Source organism: Brachionichthys hirsutus, chromosome 20 (assembly GCF_040956055.1).
Source record: "Brachionichthys hirsutus isolate HB-005 chromosome 20, CSIRO-AGI_Bhir_v1, whole genome shotgun sequence".
Classification (NCBI taxonomy): domain Eukaryota; kingdom Metazoa; phylum Chordata; class Actinopteri; order Lophiiformes; family Brachionichthyidae; genus Brachionichthys; species Brachionichthys hirsutus.
In genome coordinates, this window is record NC_090916.1 from 8,945,262 (window position 1) to 8,965,119 (window position 19,858).

Sequence of the window (19,858 nt, forward strand, 5' to 3'; positions counted from 1 at the left end):
CCAATGTCCTGGCTTTTTGTCCTTTGTCTCGTACACGTGGAGCTAGCGTGGCCTGAAGGAGGGAGGACGAGCGGTTACTCCGCCCGTCTTTGTGGAGCTGTGGCTAAAATTGGGAAACTTCTGTTTTACGTTTCAACTCCTGGAATGCTTGTTGTCGTTGTTTTTCCCCCCCAGGAACGAGGCTCCCATCCCGACACATTTCTTCCTGATCCTGACCAGCTGTGGGAATTCGACCTTGAGCCCGGTTAGCTGCGAGGGTCCCCTGAGGGCCAAGTCCTTCATCCTTCCTCACCGACCGGACCACACAGAGCGCTGTGCTGTGAGTCTCACCCCACAACGGCTTCAGTCTATCCTAGACAATGAGGTTTACCAGATCAATGTCGCTGCGTCTGTCTTCAGAACGGGTCCGACTTGACGTGGGTGGAGGACTGGCTGCAGTTTCACACGTCGCGCGTCCGAGATATCGAGCTCCTGACGGGACTGAGCTTCTACCAGGACAGGCTGTCGGTGGAAGAGACGTTGCGGCTAAAGACGTTTCTACACACGGCTTGAAGCCCGAGCCGTTTATTCAAGTCCAGCTTTAATGTCCGGGTGGAAACGCGTCGCTCCGTTCAGGTCGGACTGATCCCGGTTCTCGAGCTCCATCCAGGTCGTCTTTGTTGTGCATCCAATAACGGTTCGATGTGTGAGAGTCTTGTGTGTTTAGTTTTTTTTTTTTTATCCTGTTTCTATGAATGGTTTTTTTTTTTAAATAAGCAGAGCTCATATTTATAAATGAATTTCCGTAGCTCCGAAGCGATCCGCACCAAAGTGTTTCCTCCGCTGGGAACGTTTGTGAGGAGCAAAAAGGGAAAAGGTAACATTTGTCGATGGAAGGAGACTCCTGTTCGGAAGATCGCTCGAGGTACGGCGCGGCAAAGGGAATTATTTTAAAGATTTTGTCGGGATAATCTTCGTTTTCCACCGATTGGATTTACAATGTTTTGATTGATCAATGTATCCAGCGATTGGATGGAAACGACCCAATGACATCCCGGTGAGATCTGTGATGGTGGGATTAGGAGTAACTCCGGAATTTTGCATCTAACTTCAGGGATAACGTCGACAATGTTTGTCAAATTTGGCGTATTTTTAAAAGTTAATTAAAAAACTATTTTTTTTCTTCTCTTTGAGCTGGAAACGTTTCCACATTGTTTATTTTGTCAGGCAGGGTTTTAATAAAAACAACAACAACCTCTTTGACGCTGATCTTCTGACTTGTGCGTGTTTTTTCTTTGTTACACCTCGAGCGGCTTCAGTTGTCGGATTGTGATTACAAAGAGGAAGGAAGCTGATCTCATGTTTCCGTGTGAAGCACAGCTGCCACTCGTTGGGGGGGGGGGCACCACGAGCCTGAAGGTAAGCGCGTCTCTGCAGCCTGATCCTCACCTCCGGGGCCACACCTGAAGGGGCCTCACCTGAGCTCCTCTTTGCTTCAGATGTTTTTGTCGTTAACGTTTCGTCATCACAGCTTCTAAACGGGATCAACGAAGCAGGAACTCCGGATTCCTCCTGAAACAGGAACCCTGAAGTCTCCTGTTCCGAGTCCGGCTCAGTGATCGGCTCCGACGCGCGAATCAATTCATTTCTTCGCTTGCGTTTAAATGTTTTTTGAAAGCCGGTGGGACTCGAACGCAGCATGGAGCCGAGGCTCGGTTTCCCCCACCATGCCTTTAAAGTTCCGCTCGGCACGCTGCGGTTCTTGCAGGTCCGTGCAGATCTCGTGGGTCGTGGTCGTGACGCGTCTCTGGCGGGTTTCGCGTCACACGCGGGTCTTCCAGGAAACTGCTCTGGGTGGGGAAGCGTCAGAGACCACATGATCTCGGCATTCAGAGTCCGTATTTGGTTTGGGTTTGTTTGACTGCCGCGGCCCGTGGGGGGGGGGGGGGGGTGCATAAACCCACCTCCTCTTCTCGGACGTGGACTCAAGGCGCCTGAATCGTTTCCGATCCCTGCGTGCGCGCTGGATGCTCCCCCTGCGCAATGACGGCTCTTATCTGCGAGGCTGGAATGCAGCTTCTCTGATCTGCTGCTCCCACCAGATCAAAGAAAGCCCGAAGGAACATCTCAATGCAGACGTGGAGCATTGTGTTCATTTTTGGTTCCTATAAGAGTGAGACGAGAACACGATTTAAGACTCTGACAAAGTATTTAAATTAATTTGAGGTTTATTTTTGTGTTTTTATATATATATATATATATATATATATATATGTCAGGGTGGGAAGGAGATGATGAGCTAAAATATTACCCAAACGTGTTTTAATTTGTCGGCTGTGAAACATTTAGCTGGTGTGGAAGGAGACCCTGTTGAGGTCTGAATCGGGCGTCTCAACCAAAGTATACAAGCAATAATATCGAACCTTTCTATGTCAGACCCTCCAGAAGATTCAAGAGGAGGTGTGGGCCCAGAGAAGGGGGGGGGGGGGGGGTTAAAGAAGAGAGGAGGAGGAGTCTGGAATAAAAAGACAGAAGCAGAGAGGAGGGTCGGCGACACACGATCAGAGGGCAGCAGCTTCAAGATGGATTTAAGTCTGCTTCACGCTCTGGAGAGAGAACGAGTCCTGGAGGTTCTCCAGAGGGACAGGCAGCTGCGTACCATCGAAGAAGACAGGATCAGGTGAGCCCGCTTCTAACCGGCTGATGCTGAAAGGAGGCTTTGATCATTTTAGTCGAATCACAGAGAGATAAGATACTTTATTCATCCCAAGGGAAATTCCGAGTATTCAGCAGCTTTTACATTGAACAAACTGGCAGTTTCTAGGAAGTCGGCTACTATAAGTTATGTTGTAAAATAAACACAAATATGAAATGAAATAAAAATAAAAAAGCTCCTCGTGTATATTTGTTTATAAAATAAGGAAGAGAGGGTGATAAAAGTTCTATTTTGTTCTCAGGAGGATGAAGTATGAGCTCCAGGAGCTTCGGAGGAGAGGAGCAAAGAGCTTCTCCCAGCAGCACGGCGAGCGGAGCTGCGCCCGCTGCCGGAGGCCGCTGGGAAGATGCTGGAACTCTGGTGAAATCTGCCGCGGCTGCAGCCACCGCATCTGCGACAGGTGCCGCGTGGGCGGGGCGACGTTCAGCTGGAAGTGCACGGTCTGCCACGCCTACAGGTGCAGCAAATAGTTCAATGAGATCTGAAATATTTATATCCGATCGCAACACAAGATAGTTTTTGACATTCACTTTCTGGGTTTTATGCTGTATAAACTATTTTTGTGTCTGTTTTCATTTTGACCCTTTAAATTTGAGTACCGGTAATTGTTCCTTAGAACGGATAACTATTTTGACCTATAGGCCGTGAACTACACACCGCCTGGCAGGCTGCTGTTCTCATCTCCTAACAGCAGGGGGCAGCAAAGCTAGATTCCCCATCGTGTTCGGCCCCAATAAAATCGGTTTTTGTAGTAAAAGTCACTTAAAATCATTGCATGACGCTTTAATGGTAAATAACCTTCATTTTTGTATATTTATAACTGAAATCTGCCTTTTTTAAATGACTAGTTTAGGCAGGAGAAAGCACAAACACCGGACTTATTAGCGCGACACAGTGTGTCACACTAATTAGTGTCCCTGTGCAACAACGACTGTCTAGGAATGGATAATACGCCAAAGAGACGCCCTCCTGGACAAGTAAAACATTAAAAACTAACATGAAGGTATAACTTATTTCATGATTAAAACATTGAATTCAGATACACAAGCAAGCACAATCAGCAGATGGGAAACGTAGCGTAGCATTTAGCCGCAAACGAGCTAAAGTTAACAGTGATCTGGTGCAGACTAAAAACAATAATAACACTTAATATTGCACAAAATATTCGCCAGATGCAAGTCTAAATGGATCATAGTGTTTTATATTTATTGTATAAAATGTAAAATCTTTTACGTCATCTGTTGTCCCCCTTTAAGTTGCTTTTCCGTTCTTTTAAAGCAGCTAGGATAAATTAATTGTAATGATCAGCTTTGAATCATTAATTGAATGTGTGTTTTCTTCCACACAGAGAGGTGAAAGTCCGGTCTGGAGAATGGTTCTTAGAGCAGAGAGCACGGAAATATCCGCTCATCACAGGTTTATCCAACATCCGTTTTCTCTTATTTTTAAATTCACTGTTATTATAAATCATGACTATTTCCCTCCTGTTGTCTGATTTAAGTGTAATAAACTGATGGACTGGTTTTCCTTTTCATGTTCTCCACAGACAAATACGAGACGGCTGGAGAGAAACTGTTAAAGACCTGCAGCATGCTGAGGTAAAAAGGAATCTGAATGTGTTTATTATTATGAGTGTTTCAGTGAAGAGCATAAAACACAAACCAGTGACGTGTTCTTGTGTATTTCTTAACAGTCATATCTCAGTTGTGCCTCCGACTCCTCCGCCACACTCGGATTATCAGTTTCTGAGCAGATTTGGGGTAAATTATTGGAATATTTCCATCTTTAATTCACATTTTAAGTTTAAAATATATGAACCGAGCGCTTAAAATGTTGTGTCTTGATCTGTAGGAGTTTAACTCGAAGACTTTCACCAAGTCTGTGGAGGATCTGATGGTGTCCTTCACCAGTCACATCAAGAGTGAGTTGCTATCAGCACATGCTCTCTGATCAGTTCAAGAGTTTCCTAGAAAATCTACCACATCTGCGGCAACAATCAGGAAGGACATAATCTGATGAACAGAAAACGCACGCATAGTAATAACCGCAAAGGAAATGTGTCTGAAGTCGTCTCCAGGAAGTGGATGAATCTACGTCTTTATGCATATCAGGATCGACGATATCCTCCCCCCCCCTGAGATTTGAAGCGTTTTGTTTCTCTTATCTCGACTCAGAGATCTCGACGTCTCAGAATGACGTGCGAGGAGATCTGCTCAGCGTCGACGGCGGCAGGAGAGCGTCGAGCTATAGCTACAGAACCCAGAAGAGCCTGTCTGACGGCGACATCAGCAAATCCAGCCACGTAAGTCACGAGGCTGAAGTCGCTTGAATAATGAATTTGCATTTTTGGGTTCCTTTTCTTGTTTGAAGGGATAAATATTCTCAAAAGCTTTCTTTTTTATTTTATTTTTTTATTTTTTTAATTTTTTTTCTTCTTTTATTTTTTATTTTTTACCTTGTCTGCATTCGTGCTCCACAGTGACAACGTACATAACGTCAGTCACTGTTAGAGTTCTATGCAATTTTTATTCTTATAGTGATTGTGACCGTCACCGTCAATATTCTCAAAAGCTTTCGTCCTCATGTTTCCAGCTCTTCAAAGGCAAAAGCCTTTCCAACCTGTTCAGGAAGGGCAAGGATAGCGATCAGGAGGGCTCCTCCACCGGGCCGGAGGAAGACGCGTCCTTGGGTTCGGAGTACCCTGCGGGAAACCGAGTGAGTAGAAGCAGCAGCCGGGATGTTCTGTCCCGGTTCTCACGGCAACGTCGCCGCTACCTCTGAAGCGCAGAGCTGAAACGTGTGGCCGGTCCTTCCAGGGCAGCATCAGCAGCGTCGCCACAGATTGCGGCCTCTTTGAGGGCGTCGCCGTGGGCGGAGAGCTGGAGTTGGCGGTGACCTACAACAACAGCGCCGCCTGTCTGGAGATCACGGTGGGCGGATGCAGAAACCTCACCTACGGCGACGCCAAGAGGAAGAAGTGTCGACCGTGAGGAGAATGAAAACGTCGTACGCAGTTTGACTTCTTCCTGTCGCGTAGTTCCGCATTCAAACCGCGCCGTCCTGTATCTGCAGGTACGTCAAACTCAAAGTGCTGCCGGAGAAGTGCATCAAAATGAAGACGGCCGTGAAGAAAAACACGACTGATCCAGTTTATAACGAAGTTCTAAAGGTAGAAAGACACTTTCAACTTTTGATGTTATGACGATTTAATGTTGCGCCTCCCCTGTGAAATAAAGCTCCTCTGGTGTTTAACAGTATCACGTAGAGCGCCACCGACTGATTGGACAGAGGCTGCAGGCCGTCGTGTGGCATTCAGGGACCCTGAGAAGGAAGACATTTCTCGGCGAGGTTCTCATCCCGTTGGACGGGTGGAGATTTGACTACCTGGCCTCCCGGTGCTCCAGCTGGTACCCGCTTTGTCCAAAGGTAAACGGAGCTTCAGACATGAAGCGGTGACGTTTGTCATTTGAGAAGCAGAGAGTTAGACGAGAAGTTAAAGTTTGTTCGTTCGTTCAAAATAACCTTGAATAAATCTGCAAATTGCAGGGTTTCATTTTTGTTGGGGAGAAATAAGATATGATAGCCTAATTATGGACAATATGATATGATGCTGCAGGCACGATGTAAACCTCCCAAATCTATTCTCAGTAAAATTTAAAAAAGCAAATTTACTGTTTGTTCCTTCATAATTAAAAAGCAGATCACACTGAAATGATGAAATAATCAGTACATTATTAAATCTCTGCAGAAATCTAAATAAATGTAACAAATCTGACATTTCTATTTATTTTCATTTGAGGTGTATTTTTTTTGATTTTACAATGCTATTTTCACCAGAGTCAGGGAAAATATAAGGAGAAAAAAATAGCGTTTAGAAGTATATTGCGTTTTATATTTAATCTATTTTTAATTAAAAATAAAGAAACTGTAGTAAACTATTTTATTAGTCAGCTGAGTTTAAAAAGAAAAAACTAATCCCTTTACTTTATAATTTAAACTTTTATATTTTTGTTTCTATCAATTCTTATTTATGTTATCCGGTCTTATTCAAACTTAGCAATGACGTCATTGGCCATCAGAGGGACTGATTGGTTCAGCGGTTCCTCCTTACTTCCTTCTTCTCTCCTCAGACAAAGTGTCCCGACGGGGGCGCTGTGGAGCAGAACGGAGGAGAACCACAGCTTTGAGTTCCCTGCAGGAAAACGACCCGCGGCCTCTTTTTCTGTTCGACAAATAATCTAATATTAATTGTGATGTTCGATTAACAAAAAAAACATATCTGCATTTTCATCTGAATTGTAACACAGATTATATTGATGTCGGTTTGCATAAAAACACTATTTAATGTAAGCTTTTAGAAAGCAGCTTTGCATATCATTTTTTTCGTTTACTTGAGTTATGACCGTAATTCAGATGAGATTAAATGTTTACATCCCCAAAAAATATTATTCACACTGATTGTTGACTTTTATTGTTGGGCCCAAACAATGTAGGTCTGGATTAGGGTTAGGGTTAGGGTTAGGGTTAGGGTTAGGGTTAGGGTTTCCTAGTTGAGATTTAATATAAAATTAAATCAAACGGTTTAATTTATGCCCTGGAAACCCTCGACTGGGGTAAATCCAACTCAGACTTTGAATCTGACGTCAACCTGTAGCCATGGAAACAATAACAATAACAAGAGTAGCGGAAAGATTAAAGTATCCGAAGGCTTCAAGTCACGATTGTAGTTTGAATAAATATTCGTGAAAAAAAAAATATTTTTAATGATGCTCCAAAAACAAAACATTTCAAAAATTACATATTTCATATAGTTAAATTTATCTTAATAAATAATGACTGTTTACGCTTGAATGTCTATTTTACACGATTTCAAACTTATTTTCTAAACTAAAGCACCAAGCCTCGTTCCTCTCCCGTCAGTTCCCCTGTTTGACCACCAGGCGTCAGCAGAGTCTCTTCTGAACGTCAGGCGGGTTTTGTGGTTTAACCTCGAGACTCATTGTGACTAAAATGTCCTTATCAGTTACCAAACCTTCCCAGTAGAGCAAACACTGGTCTGAGTTCATGCGTCAGAGTGTAAACACGCCTCATTGTGTCTCCGCATGTCTCTTTGTGCGTGTGTCCCGGTGTCTGCGGGCGTGTCGTGTGTGTTCTGGTGTGTGTGTGTGTGTGTGTGTGAACGCATCTGCGAGTGTAAGTGTTAAACAGACTCGACTTGTGTTTATATAGCTGTTTGTGTGTGTTGTGTTCCAGCAGGTAGACGGATGACGCCCTTTTCTCAGACCGAGACCAGGTGAGACGGGGGCGGGGCATAAAACCCGGAAACGACTTGTCATAAAAACAAAAACTATGTAATTCCTCCCGTCATTTAATCCCAGCGCCAACGTTACAATATCAAGTCAACTTTATTCGCATATTTTGGTGAAAAATGATGGTTTTAAATGCAGAGAATGTCTCTTGGTGTCTTCTGGCTGCGTTCGAGTCGGCATCACGTGACTTCCTGGAGCAGGTAAGAGGAGGCAGCACAGGCGAGGACAGGAAGCAGACCAGAATAGAAAGTACGAAGACGCTGATGTGGAGTCTGAGTCTTTTTTTTTTTTGCTTTATTGCCGTTACGTTTAACATCTCATCATAAAAACCTGCTCGTACACACAGATCAGCAGATTTCCAGCACAGAGCGAGGCGTTGGTTCCATCCCGGGACCGAGCTGGACTCTCGGTTTCACCTCGGAGGGAGGTGGAAACGAGAAGCGACGGCCCGCAGACAGAAAGGCCGCCGAGGAGGGTCAAAGCGCACAAACACGTTCGGCAGGTGTTTCCCAGCGCCGCAAAACACAAACGAATCACCAGTACCGAGAACGATCCGATTTAATATTCCAGACAATTAAAATAATAACTTAGTTAAATCTCTTTCATTTGGTGATTAAGAGGACTCATTTCGGTGACTAAACAGACATGCTTTCATTAGCCGATGGCAAAAACAAATACACAGACGAGACGCCCTTCGACGTCCCGGGAACAGCAGAAATACCCGACCGGGGCGTGTTTCAACGGCGGTACAGAAACGAACACGACGATTCCCGCTTTCCCAGCAGCCGCTAAAACGATTCCTTCAACAGCGAACGGCGAGCAAACGGGAGCGAGGCTTCCTTTACGTGCCGTATCGGGAAAGACGAGTAACAATTTAGCTAGTCCTGCTTCTTCATCAACCCCCTCTGGATTAAAACAAAACAAAAACCGTCTAGGATCCAATCGCACACACACACACACACACAAATAAAAATAAAGATCTGAAACGCCAAGAAGAGAAAGGTTTGGCACTGACAAAAGGACGGCAGCGTCTGTATGAGTCTCCAGCGTGGTCCTGGACCGCTGTGTGTGTGTGTGCGTGCGTGCGTGCGTGCGCGGCACACGGGCCGACCGGCTCTCTATAGGGACTCGAACTCGTCGATCCTCTGCTTGGTGTTTCCCTGCCGGATCTGTCGCAGCGTCTTGTATTTGTCTCGGCCCTCCCGGACGTTGGCGCTGTGCAGCAGGTCGTTCTGGGTGTTCTTGGACTCGTCGCGGGCCTGTTCCAGCTCCAAGGTGAGGTCCTGAGGACAGACACCGGGGGGGGTTAGGGTGGCACCGTGTCATCTCCCCCCCCCCCCCTGACAGAACTTCCGTGATCCTCGCCTCACCTTCAGCTGTTTCCGGACGCGCTGGTTCTTCTCCGCCTCCGTCGTGCGGTAGTCCTCCCTGTGGTGGTTGGAGAGGCTCTCGCTGTGCAGGTCGGCGCTGTGCGTGCTGCTGCTCTCCTCGTTGTCGCTGTTGTAGTCCGAGTGGTCGTACAGCGAGAGCGGCGGAGGAGGCGGCGGCAGGAGGGGCGTCGTCGTCACCAGGTCCAGCTCCTCCTTGGTCCTCTGCAGGTCGACCTCCGCCTCCTTGGCCTGGAGAGAGGAGGAGGAGGAGGAATCCGTAAGGGTCACCCTGATCCTCCCTCCCCCCCCCCCCCCCCGTTAAAGCGCTCACCTTGCTCTGCCATGTGTTGACCTCCTCCTCCTGGCGCCGCCTGTCCTCCTCCAGCATGGTGATGGTGGATGTTTGCTGGGCCAGCTGTGCAGCCTGATGAGAGACAAACGGTTCAGAATAAAAGGGTCAAACTGTCACGAGGGGGGGGGGGGTCACAACAGAACACGATTGTAAAGCCTTTTCTACAAAGTCTCTTCAAGCAGGGCGACGACAGGATGAGGACACTTCTCAGAGACGTAAGCGTCTCAGCAGGGATTAAGTTTGAAAGGGCAGCAGCAGCAGGTCCCCCCCCCCCCACCCCCACCCTGCAATGAGCCTGGAACCGCCTCGGATGAAGTGACAGCCGAGTTTGGACCATCTAGATACTGACCAGCTGCTCCTGGTTCCTCCTCTGGTTCTCAGCCTGGCGAGACAGCGCCTCCTTCGCCCTCAGGGCGGTCTGGCGCTCCTCCTCCAGATTCGCCGTCTCCTCTTGCTTCCGCTGGCACTCTCTCTCCAGCTCGTACGCCCTCTTTGACTGGTCGTCCAACTCTGAGGCGAAACGCGGGGACGGGACACGAGAGAGACGATCACACAAAAGGAACGTCTCACAAACGCAAAGCGACTTCAAAGAGGAAGCTGCGTCGCCGCAAAACGAGACAATAAGTGTTTGCTCGTCGAGAAGCGAACTGCAGCTCCGGTGCTGCCGGTCACGGAGGCGCCGGGTCTAACGTTAGCGGCCTCCGTTCAAACTGTAGCCATGACAACAACGTTACATCACAGGACACGACAAAACACCAATGACGGTCTTTACGGCGAGCTAGCTAAGCGTTAGCTCCCCCCAGCGCTCACCGGTCATCACCTTCCTGGTCTTCTCCTCCGACTGCCTGACCCTCATCATCAGAGTCTGTTTGTCTTGCTCCAGCTCCTCCTTCTGTCTCTCGATGTCCTCCCTGATCTTCCTCTCCTTCTCCAGCTGCTCCCTGAAGATGAGACAAGACCGACAAATCAGTCGCCGCGCGGCCGCGGCTCTCGAAACGGCACGCACGTTTCTAAAAAGAGAGCGAAATCGATTCTGGCCTGCCGCCGAATGAACGGTGGAAATCTGCCTACTTGTCCTGCTCCCTCTTCTTCCTCTCCTCCTGGGCCTGGGCCTTCATCTGCTGCACCTCGATGGAGTCGGGCCTGCGGCGGCGCATGTACAGGTCGTGGTTGCCCATGCACAGATACAGGATGCGCTTGTTGATGCGCATTCTCGGCGCGTAAAACACAAAGTCCTGCAAATGCAGAGGAGGAAGGAGGAAAAGGAGGAGGAAGGAGGAAGGAAGGAGGGAGGGGAACAAAGCGTTCTGTTGTAGGTCGGAACAGGCGCAGAGAAACGCGTTTGACTATCAGGTCACTCACGGGAGACTTTTTGTCGATGGGCTTGATGATGAACTTCTTATCGTTGAAGGAAATGTTTCTGATCTCGCTCCAGGGGAAGCCGATCTTCGGGGTCAATCTGGGGAAGGGAACACATGAACGACCGTCCGATCCATTTGGACGGGCGAAGGACGGCATCCGCCCGACGTCGGGTTCTAACTCCCACTGAGGCGTTCGCGTGGCGACGCGGAGGAACGAGAAAAGTCTTTCACCCCCCCGTTAACGGAACAACAACCTTTCTCTGGGAACGTGGATTTCTGGATCCACCGTTTGATCCGTGGGCGCGGTTCTGAGCGCTCAAACCGATCGGACGCCGACCCCGTTCAGCACAATGCGAGGCGGCGTTGAGAAGCCGATGTGTCGCAATCTAGAAAGGAAGCCGCCCGCCCCGCGGCGAAACTCCGCTGCGAAACTGCAGCCGACCAAACTGGAATTTCAGCCGGATGCCGACCCTGACGCACTCTCCAGGCATCGGCAGAACAATGTGGGCGTGGCCTCAGCGAGTCGAGTCGTCCAGCAGAGCCTAGGCGCTTTGCTGAGGTGTGCTTTTAGCAGCTGATTTCCGCGAGTCACTCTTTAATAAAATGAAACGTTCTCATGGAGTCAAAGCGGATCTGCCGCCAGACGGGGTTTGGCCGGGTCTTCACCGGGACAGTCGGAACGGGAGAATCAGAAAACCGGATTCGACGGCATGTCGGCGCACAAGGAGTTAAACCCGCGCCCCGGCTGCGCTGCTGCATTGTGGGTCGCCCGCCTTCAGCGGAGGAGCAGCACTTTAAGGTCCTCTTTCTTAAATGCGGCACAGCTTGAAAAACCAGTCTGGGTCGCCACGGTGACGACGGAGCGCACCGTGGAGGACAGGAATGTCTCCGCTGATCTGGATTCTGGAGGTTGAAAGCAACAGTTCCGCTGCTGAAACAGCTCAGACAGACTCCGGGTCAGCTTCACTGCGCCGTCAGATGTTTCAAGTCAATCATTTAAGCTTCCAGAACAAACATTCAGCCAATCAGAGGCCTCCTTTTGCCGCGTGTCCCCCATAGCCACAAGAGGGGACAACTTCAGAAACTGATTATATCACTTTGGGAAATTGACGCTACTAAAAAGGGACCGAGGCAAAAATCTCGTCTTTTAGAGACGCTCCTGTCCGGGACTGGAACGGGAGTCGTGATGAATCACAGACCTCGGCCGGCGAGCTCGGCGCCGCGCCACGGGCAGGAAAGCAAACACCGCGGCTCTTACCGGTCGTCCTTCTCGTACACGTTGAGTCCCAGGGCGTCCACTCCCAGGCACACCTCCGTTCCTTTCTTGTTCTTGATGTCATAGTAGTTGACGCCGTACATCTCAAGGTCCTGGGCAATCTTCAGGTACTCCATGATGGCGTCCTCCCTGCGAGGAGGACAGACTTACCGTCGGCGGGTCTCCTCGGAGCAGCTTAAACGCAACGGTCACGCGGCGCAGACTCACTTTAACATCCCGCCGTGCTCCTCGTGCCACACCTGTATCCTCTCCTCCCATTGGTCGTTGGACAACTTGTGCTGCTCCAGAACTCTGCGTGGAGAGAGAGAGAAGAGGATCAGCTCCGAACGGACCGGACGCCTTTTGTTTGGAAGTACGTTCGTGCATCCTCTTTTAATTTCACGGCACATTTAATCGTTTTCATCTCCTTCCCGGTCGCTTTAATCCAACAGGTTGGCGCCGATCCGGCTCGTCTCACCTGTGCGGCAGCAGACGTTCGGTCATCAGGTACCCGGGCCGGTGGTCTTCTTTGCTGTAGTCTCCGAACTTGGCCTGGACGGCGTAGGACGCCAGCAGCACCGCCGTCTCCGGCGGACAGTACACCTCGTCGCTCAGGATGCTCTCCTTCACCTGCATGAAGAAGAGCTTCTGGGTCACGTTCTGGATCAGCTCCTCAGGCACGTCCTCTGGGAACAACTTGGCCCGGAACTTGAACTGCAGAGGATTCTCATTTTTCACTTCTTGGGACGACACCTGGGGGGGGGGGGGGGGGGGGGATAAAATGACATCCGTGAGAGCAATGCAGGAGGAGATGGACGTGTGTGGCTCAAAGTTACACCTGGAGCAGGTTGTTAGCTTAGCATAACGCCGCCTCCCGTGTATAAACGACACAACCGACGGCGTCCTCGCCGAAAGGGGGATCTACTTCTGTGATAACATGGAAGAACCCGTCCAGTCTCAAGTCATTTTACGCCTCTTCCTCTAAGAGGAACGAACTGGTTTTAAGGGACAGAAGAGCGTGGGGATATTCCCGATTGAGCGAGGCGTGGAATCTGACGGCCTGGAGTTCATCCTGCTGATGAGGAAAACCAAAGCGTCGCTCAAACTGTGATTTAAAGTTCGATCTCACCTTCTTGTCCAGTTTTAGCCAAGTCGGGTAACCTTTGCTGTCCATATACTGAAGTCCGAAGTACCAGACCTCGCGGAAGCCGATCGTTTTCACCACCTGCACGAAGAAACGACAGATTCAGGCGTGCAGTTTTGCGTGATGGACAAATAACCGATCACAGACACGGGTGGACAGACGGATGAGGACAACAAGGCGTGCGTCTCCGTCTCGGACTCTGAACGTGCAGCTGAGGCAGAAAGTGAAAGCCCGGTCCTAGATCTGGAACAAGTTACGGCGACGCGAGGGGAGCTACCGTTTTCCACTGGCCTCCGAGAGAAGAACCGGCGACGGCCAGACGATCTCTACGCCCTTCAAAGCGGAGGGATCGAGGCGAGCGGTGCGTTTTCCATGCCGAGCCCTCTTTGAATGAATCACCGCCAAATTCCCCACCCGGTCACCAGGTGAGGCCCGGGTGGGGTTAGAACAAACACTCCGGCGCTCCTGACAAACCCTTTCCACATGATAAGCCCAAGCTGAGGCTAAAAAGACCAACCCCCCCCCCCCTCTTATTGGACAAAAACACAGGGCAGGCTGACCCCGTGGGAGTCCCAGAGACTCGATGTAGCCAGACTGGATCCCTGAAATGAAACTCAGAAGGCTTCAGAAAACAATCGGCCCTTTCATGGCGCGGTTTGTGTTTCCACAGCGCGAGAGGCCGAGAAGCAGAGAGGGTCACCGATACCTGGACATTTCTTAGAGGACAAATTACCGTGGATTGCTACAAACGCAACGCCGTCGGGGAAGTAGACTCTGCTGCGTACTTCACTCAACAATGAGGATGTACGATGTGGCAAGACGGAGAAAATATTGTTGTCAGACCTCAAATCTAACGAGGGACATTAACTCAATGCTTTAAGACTTTGACCCTCCAGTTCGGCAGCCGCCTGCAGCACATCAAGTTATTCATAAGATCCAGAGGCTTTCTGGGAATGATTAAAATAAACTCAGTGAAGCGTTTGTGTTCAGGGCAAAGAAGAAAAACCTTCAGAGCACAGCGACGGGGACTCGACCACACGGCCCAAAACCAGGCCTCGCAAACGGGATCAGCGTTTCCATAGAGGCTGCAAGCAGGCCGCAAGCAGGCTGCAATATCGCACATGGCTTAACTCGCTATTGTAAAACTTGTTGTACAGGAAGTGGTTAAAACGACGCCGTCCCTCCCGCGCCGCCGCATCGGAAGCACCGAGGAGCTCACGCCAATCACAAACAGTACATGGATACCTGTACGCTACGCCGTGGGGCCTTCTTTGATCATCTTTATAAAATGCTTCCACACTTGGGTCAAAACGCCGGTGCCCAGAAGCCACGCGGCGCCGTTAGCCAGCCCCCCCCCGTACCTGGTCAAACAGCTGCTTGCCGGTGGTTTTGGGCTGGATGGAGAACTCCAGCTCGGCATCCATGGTCGTGATGCGAACGTTGACCTGAGTGGAAAAACACCAGAAGAGTTCAAAGGTCAACTCACAGCTCTCATTCATAAGGGCCAATGCATAGTAAAGCATGAGCTTTGGTGTGTGTGTGTGTGTGTGTGTGGTAAGGGTGTATTTGCAGAGTAAACACGCAGAGCTCTGCGTTTCGCTGCTCTCTCAGAGCCGGACCGGCTGATTGAAGCTGTAAAAGCTGATGTTTTTGAACATCATATTCACAGACGGCGTCAGTGTGGGCCTTTTTAGGAACATAAATGTCGAGCGGAGACACATCTTGTGATTATTCCTCTCTTTGGCCGAGGACAAAAGGAGGCACAATGCAGGTTATAGTCTGGACGGATATCCTGAAGCACAATCAAATCAGAAACTTTGATTATTTGATCACACACACACACACACACACACACACACACACACACACACACAAGGCCCGTCCTCCACTTCCTCCGCCCCAGTGATTAAAGCACAACTTCAAAACCTGGACCGCCAGACTCATGTTCCGCAATAGGCAAAGCAGCAAACGGCATCTGAACTGCACGCACGGTTCCACGCAACAATGCAAACACTTGGAGGTGTGTGCGCTCGCTTTTCCTTTTCGTCTCTGCAGAGATCATTTCAAAAAGGTATTTGTGGGGGTTGTTAAGAAAAGACGGAACGTATTAACGCTCAGTGAAAGAGACACAAAGCCACTCGTCGCCAGAGGAAGTCTGAAAGCAGAGCTGCCATTGGGAGCGGCGCCGAGCGGAAACATGGACGTCTGGACGGCACCGGTGACGACCCGGTGAGTCAGAGCTCCAGCGAAGTCACAAAGGCTGAGGAATGATTGACAGGCGGCGCAAATCCAATCATCCCGGGTGATGTAAGGACTCGGTAAAGAAAGGGCCGTCAAGGTTGACCCCGTTTTTTTTAAAGCGTCTGCCCTCTGGGTGAGACTCAAGCAGAGTCAGACGGGCTTGAGACTCGCAGCAATCTGTGGCAAGGAGGAAAAAACCAGCCGCCTCCTCGCACAGCCGAAAAGCAGAAGGATGGGAACGCTGCAAAACAAAGATCCCCTTTCAGCCCCAGGGCCTCGGCCAGTAGCCGCCATCGTCCTCTGCCTCCGAGAGCAAGGAAACAAGCCCGGAAACTGCAGCCAAGGCCCGAAGCTCATCCAATAAGGGCCCGATATCGAGAGGGTTTAAAGGTAGCGGCAGCCCAGACTGTCTTTATTTACGGCAGCTACGGAGGGAACACCAAGAACAACACGCCAGGAGTGGAACGTGTGACTGCGTGGAGCCGAGGAACCAGAAGAAACTACCGAGTAAGTCCCAAAGCCGGTCCTCCAACGGTAACCGACAAACCGGGACCAGTCAGAGCGGTAAAGAAAACATGACACATGTGCTAAAAATACACGGGGCGAACACCCAGAGCTCCACAATGAGCGACTTCAGCCAGAGGAAAGCGGGGGCGTGCGCGTCAACCGTAAAAAAAAAAGAGTCTGTGGAGGGACGAGCCGCTACCGTCGTTTCGGCTGCAAGACCATTGGTTCCCCACGTTTCAAGCCCCGCCCACAATGACAAAAACTGCATTACAGATTATTTTTTTACTGGAAAATACCAGTCTCTGGTAACCAAGAAACCATAGCAACCAGTAAAACACGCTCCATGGCAACGCAGGGGGTGCCGTGACAGACAATGTCACAGGCAACTATCTATTCTCAAGATCAGCAGGATGGATTTTTGAATCTTGCACTTAACTCATGAATGGCGAATACTTCTAAGCCCTAATCGACGGCCTGGGAGGAGGGGGGGGGGGGGGGGGGGAGGAGGGGGGGGGGGTAGGCCTGGATATTTAAGATTCAGAACTGGCTTTGTAAAAGATCCCGTTAGCGCAGACGGATTTGTGAATCAGACATCGAGGGTGTTCCGGGAACAACAGCACCGGACATTAGAAAGGAAACGGCCATCCACGCCGACCGTGGCCACGCCGACTGTAACCACGCCGACCGTGGCCACGCCGTGCGCAGTCCGAGAGGAATCGGGATTCCAGGACGGCGAAGGGCGACTACGGTTGACTTCTGGCAACGCCTCATCCAGATAAGGGGACCACGAGTCAGACGGAGAGGACTCCACGATGCCTCGGAGTCCGAAGGAAACATCATCCCGTTGGAACTCCGAGCCAAAGTTTAGGATGAAAAGGGAGGCGTGACAAGAGAAAAGATGAGTTCCCAAATTCAGACTCTTTCTACAATTAAGTAAAAAACGGTGTCAGAGATGAAGCCGAGAGCGGCGAACAAACAAACGGCTTCAGGTTTCGGGCCGCCACGGCGGCGGGAGAGCCGCGGACGAGGCTGTTCCAGAGGCAGCCGGTCTCGGCGGGCCGCCGCTGTCAGACGATGATGTCACTTCCACGCTGGCGCTCATGACAACCACGACGGCGTTCTAAACAAACCGACAACACACTCTGTGACACAGACGGGCTTTGAGCCATTGTCATCACGGCGAGCCGCTCGGCCCAACGGCAACCGGTCTCGCCTGTAATCCGAGCGACCGGATTGGGTGCTTCTTAGCTGGAATCACGTCGCCTTCCATTTTAGCATCTTACTTTGCTTGACAGTCCTAAAACACACACGAGTTGATGTCGGACTGGTAAACCAAACCGAGGGAGGGACCGTTTCTGGGTTTCTAGTTCTGAAGCGCGTCACCATTTCCCTCCACGATGATGAGAACCGGGCACTAAGGAGGAAGTAGCCCCCCCGATCTGAGCCTGACAGACCGAGAGACAACCCTGGATCAATCACAACCTCCTGAGAACTTGCTGTGAAACGAGTGTGGATCACATGACGACACCCAGCGAATGAAACGCAGCTGTCTTTCATACACACACACACACACGCACACACACACACACACACACACACACACAGCAGCGATGCTGTTGGGACACGAACACGCGTTGAGTAATGGAATCCTGCGGCAGTGACTCAGTGTCTAAAAGAAGTGCCCTGTTAGATATATGTGGGGAAAAAAAGTCAGGTTTACAGTTAGAAAGTTGGGGGGGGGGGGGGGGGGGGGCTATTTGAAAGCATCATTTATTTATTTATTTAGTTTTTACCGGATATCATCACTTTGATTATTTTTGTTTTGTTTTCATGTCAAATCAGAGCTAACAAGGAGTTAGCTAAATATAACATTAACAACAGGCAATAAAGTTAGCATCAGTGTCACATTTAAACGATTCCCCGATTCAACTTAGTGATGGGAAACAACGAATGTTATGATGCATTTAGTATCGTTAATCCATTGATTATAGCTTTCCTGTGAAACTGTAGTTAAGCCCGACTCAGTCTGGAAATATCAATAAGTTGAAAGATGCTTACCGGTTTCGGCATTTTGTTGGTTTTCCGTGGCCTCCGCGCAGCGTTCCGTCCGGCTCTGCCTCTTCTGTGCGCCTTCCTGGAGAGAAAGAACGAACAGCGACGACTTCCAGTCACTTCGGCTTTACTTAAACCCGAGTGAGGGGCAGGCAGCTCCCTGCAAGGTGGCAAGCAGGGTGAATCACCGCCGCGACGAAACAAGCTAGCAGCAGCTCGCTAGCGCGACGGAGGAAGTGACGTGTGTGACCTTCACAATAAGAGTGCGAGTTAGGTCACGCGTTCACCGACGGAAGGGTTTTTGTTTGTTCAAATAACACTCTTTTTAATAACCATAATATATTTCTGTCATTACAAAACAAATAAAAAAATCACTAGTACTGGTTTCCTATAAAAAAAAAAGAAAGTTAATTAAGGAAAGATGAAGCAGAAAATGATGACTAGTAAAAACGAATCCCCAAAATATAGAATATACTTGCTTTCTTTTTTAAAGATGAAATTAATATATCCCAATATTATGAATCAAAGGGGGCTTTGATTTGGCTTAAGTGCATTTTGAGTGCACAAAATATAATAATAATAATAATAATAATAATATATTCCCAATGGTTTAAATCACAGAAGTTGCTTGAATCTACATAAAGTAAAAGTTGGAATGTTTTGAATTTCCTGTCAGTTTACATAAAACATTTAGTCACAGCTGTTCTGGGTATTTCTATTTCTGAGTGTGAACAGTCCAGCCCAAAACCGGTGCTTGTTTCGCTCAATATTTTTTTTAATAAAGTCAGTTTTTGATAAAGTCAGAATGAAACAGACACGGAGGAAAGTCTCATTCTACCGCAACCTTTTTGCGGTTGTTACATTTCATTAAAATAGTACACGGTGATACATTTCTGGGCGTATTTCCACGGGAGGGAGCGTGGGTACACACCCACGGGAAACAATTCAAGCCCAGCAAACGAGAAAATCAAGCTGTGTAATCGGCACCGATAGATGGCAGATCTTTAACAGAAATAAACCCGGACGCTGGATCAGTTGTTGAGAGATTTGCGTAATCCTCCTCCTCATGGATTGGTCTGGCAGCAGATCTATGCAAAAACTACAGAAAATTGATGCTCGTTTATATTTTAACCTGTTTATTTAAATCGCACTTGAATTCTTTAATAACTCAAAAACCATTTCTAATATGTGTCAAATGGCGGGCTACGGCGTGAACTTGGGTCAATAAAACAAATATAAAGGTGCGCTGGGGTGTGAGATATCATAAATGACTACACCTTTGATTTAACTGACAGCTTTTGCTTTTCTGCGTGGTGAATTCCGTTAAGCTTGAGATAACTGTATGGAGGAGAACACACCTGTTTGCGTAACCACAGCGAGAACCAGGTGTGACGCTGGATGCGTGCGTCATGCGTCCTGACCGCTGATCCATCACAGCACAGAGCGCGCCGTCCGCCACGCCCAGCAGGGGAGAGGGGGGGGGAGTCATAGGTGACCGACAAATCAGAGGACGGGATTAAAATAGCGCTGTATAAATCGTGAGGTTAGACCTACTTCTCAACACAATGTGAA

The 19,858-nt window shown here is 49.1% G+C and overlaps 2 protein-coding genes across 2 annotated transcripts; one reads left to right on the forward strand and one right to left on the reverse strand.

The window, feature by feature from the left end:
- The first annotated feature begins 2,561 nt into the window (after positions 1 to 2,561).
- On the forward strand, positions 2,562 to 6,996 carry sytl3 (synaptotagmin-like 3). Its single transcript, XM_068753749.1, has 12 exons — positions 2,562 to 2,659; positions 2,937 to 3,152; positions 4,044 to 4,111; positions 4,242 to 4,293; positions 4,389 to 4,455; positions 4,547 to 4,616; positions 4,870 to 4,997; positions 5,288 to 5,410; positions 5,512 to 5,681; positions 5,768 to 5,864; positions 5,951 to 6,121; positions 6,826 to 6,996. The coding sequence occupies exons 1-12, from the start codon at positions 2,562 to 2,564 to the stop codon at positions 6,880 to 6,882; spliced, it is 1,317 nt and encodes a 438-aa protein (XP_068609850.1). The 3' UTR covers positions 6,883 to 6,996.
- A 1,274-nt stretch (positions 6,997 to 8,270) lies between these two features.
- Positions 8,271 to 18,412, reverse strand: ezrb (ezrin b). The gene is made up of 13 exons (XM_068753747.1): positions 18,293 to 18,412; positions 14,848 to 14,931; positions 13,472 to 13,567; positions 12,821 to 13,095; positions 12,571 to 12,654; positions 12,346 to 12,492; positions 11,089 to 11,185; positions 10,798 to 10,961; positions 10,537 to 10,667; positions 10,076 to 10,236; positions 9,706 to 9,798; positions 9,375 to 9,623; positions 8,271 to 9,287 (listed from the first exon to the last, which is right to left on the reverse strand). The coding sequence occupies exons 1-13, from the start codon at positions 18,302 to 18,304 to the stop codon at positions 9,123 to 9,125; spliced, it is 1,758 nt and encodes a 585-aa protein (XP_068609848.1). The 5' UTR covers positions 18,305 to 18,412; the 3' UTR covers positions 8,271 to 9,122.
- Positions 18,413 to 19,858: the final 1,446 nt, after the last annotated feature.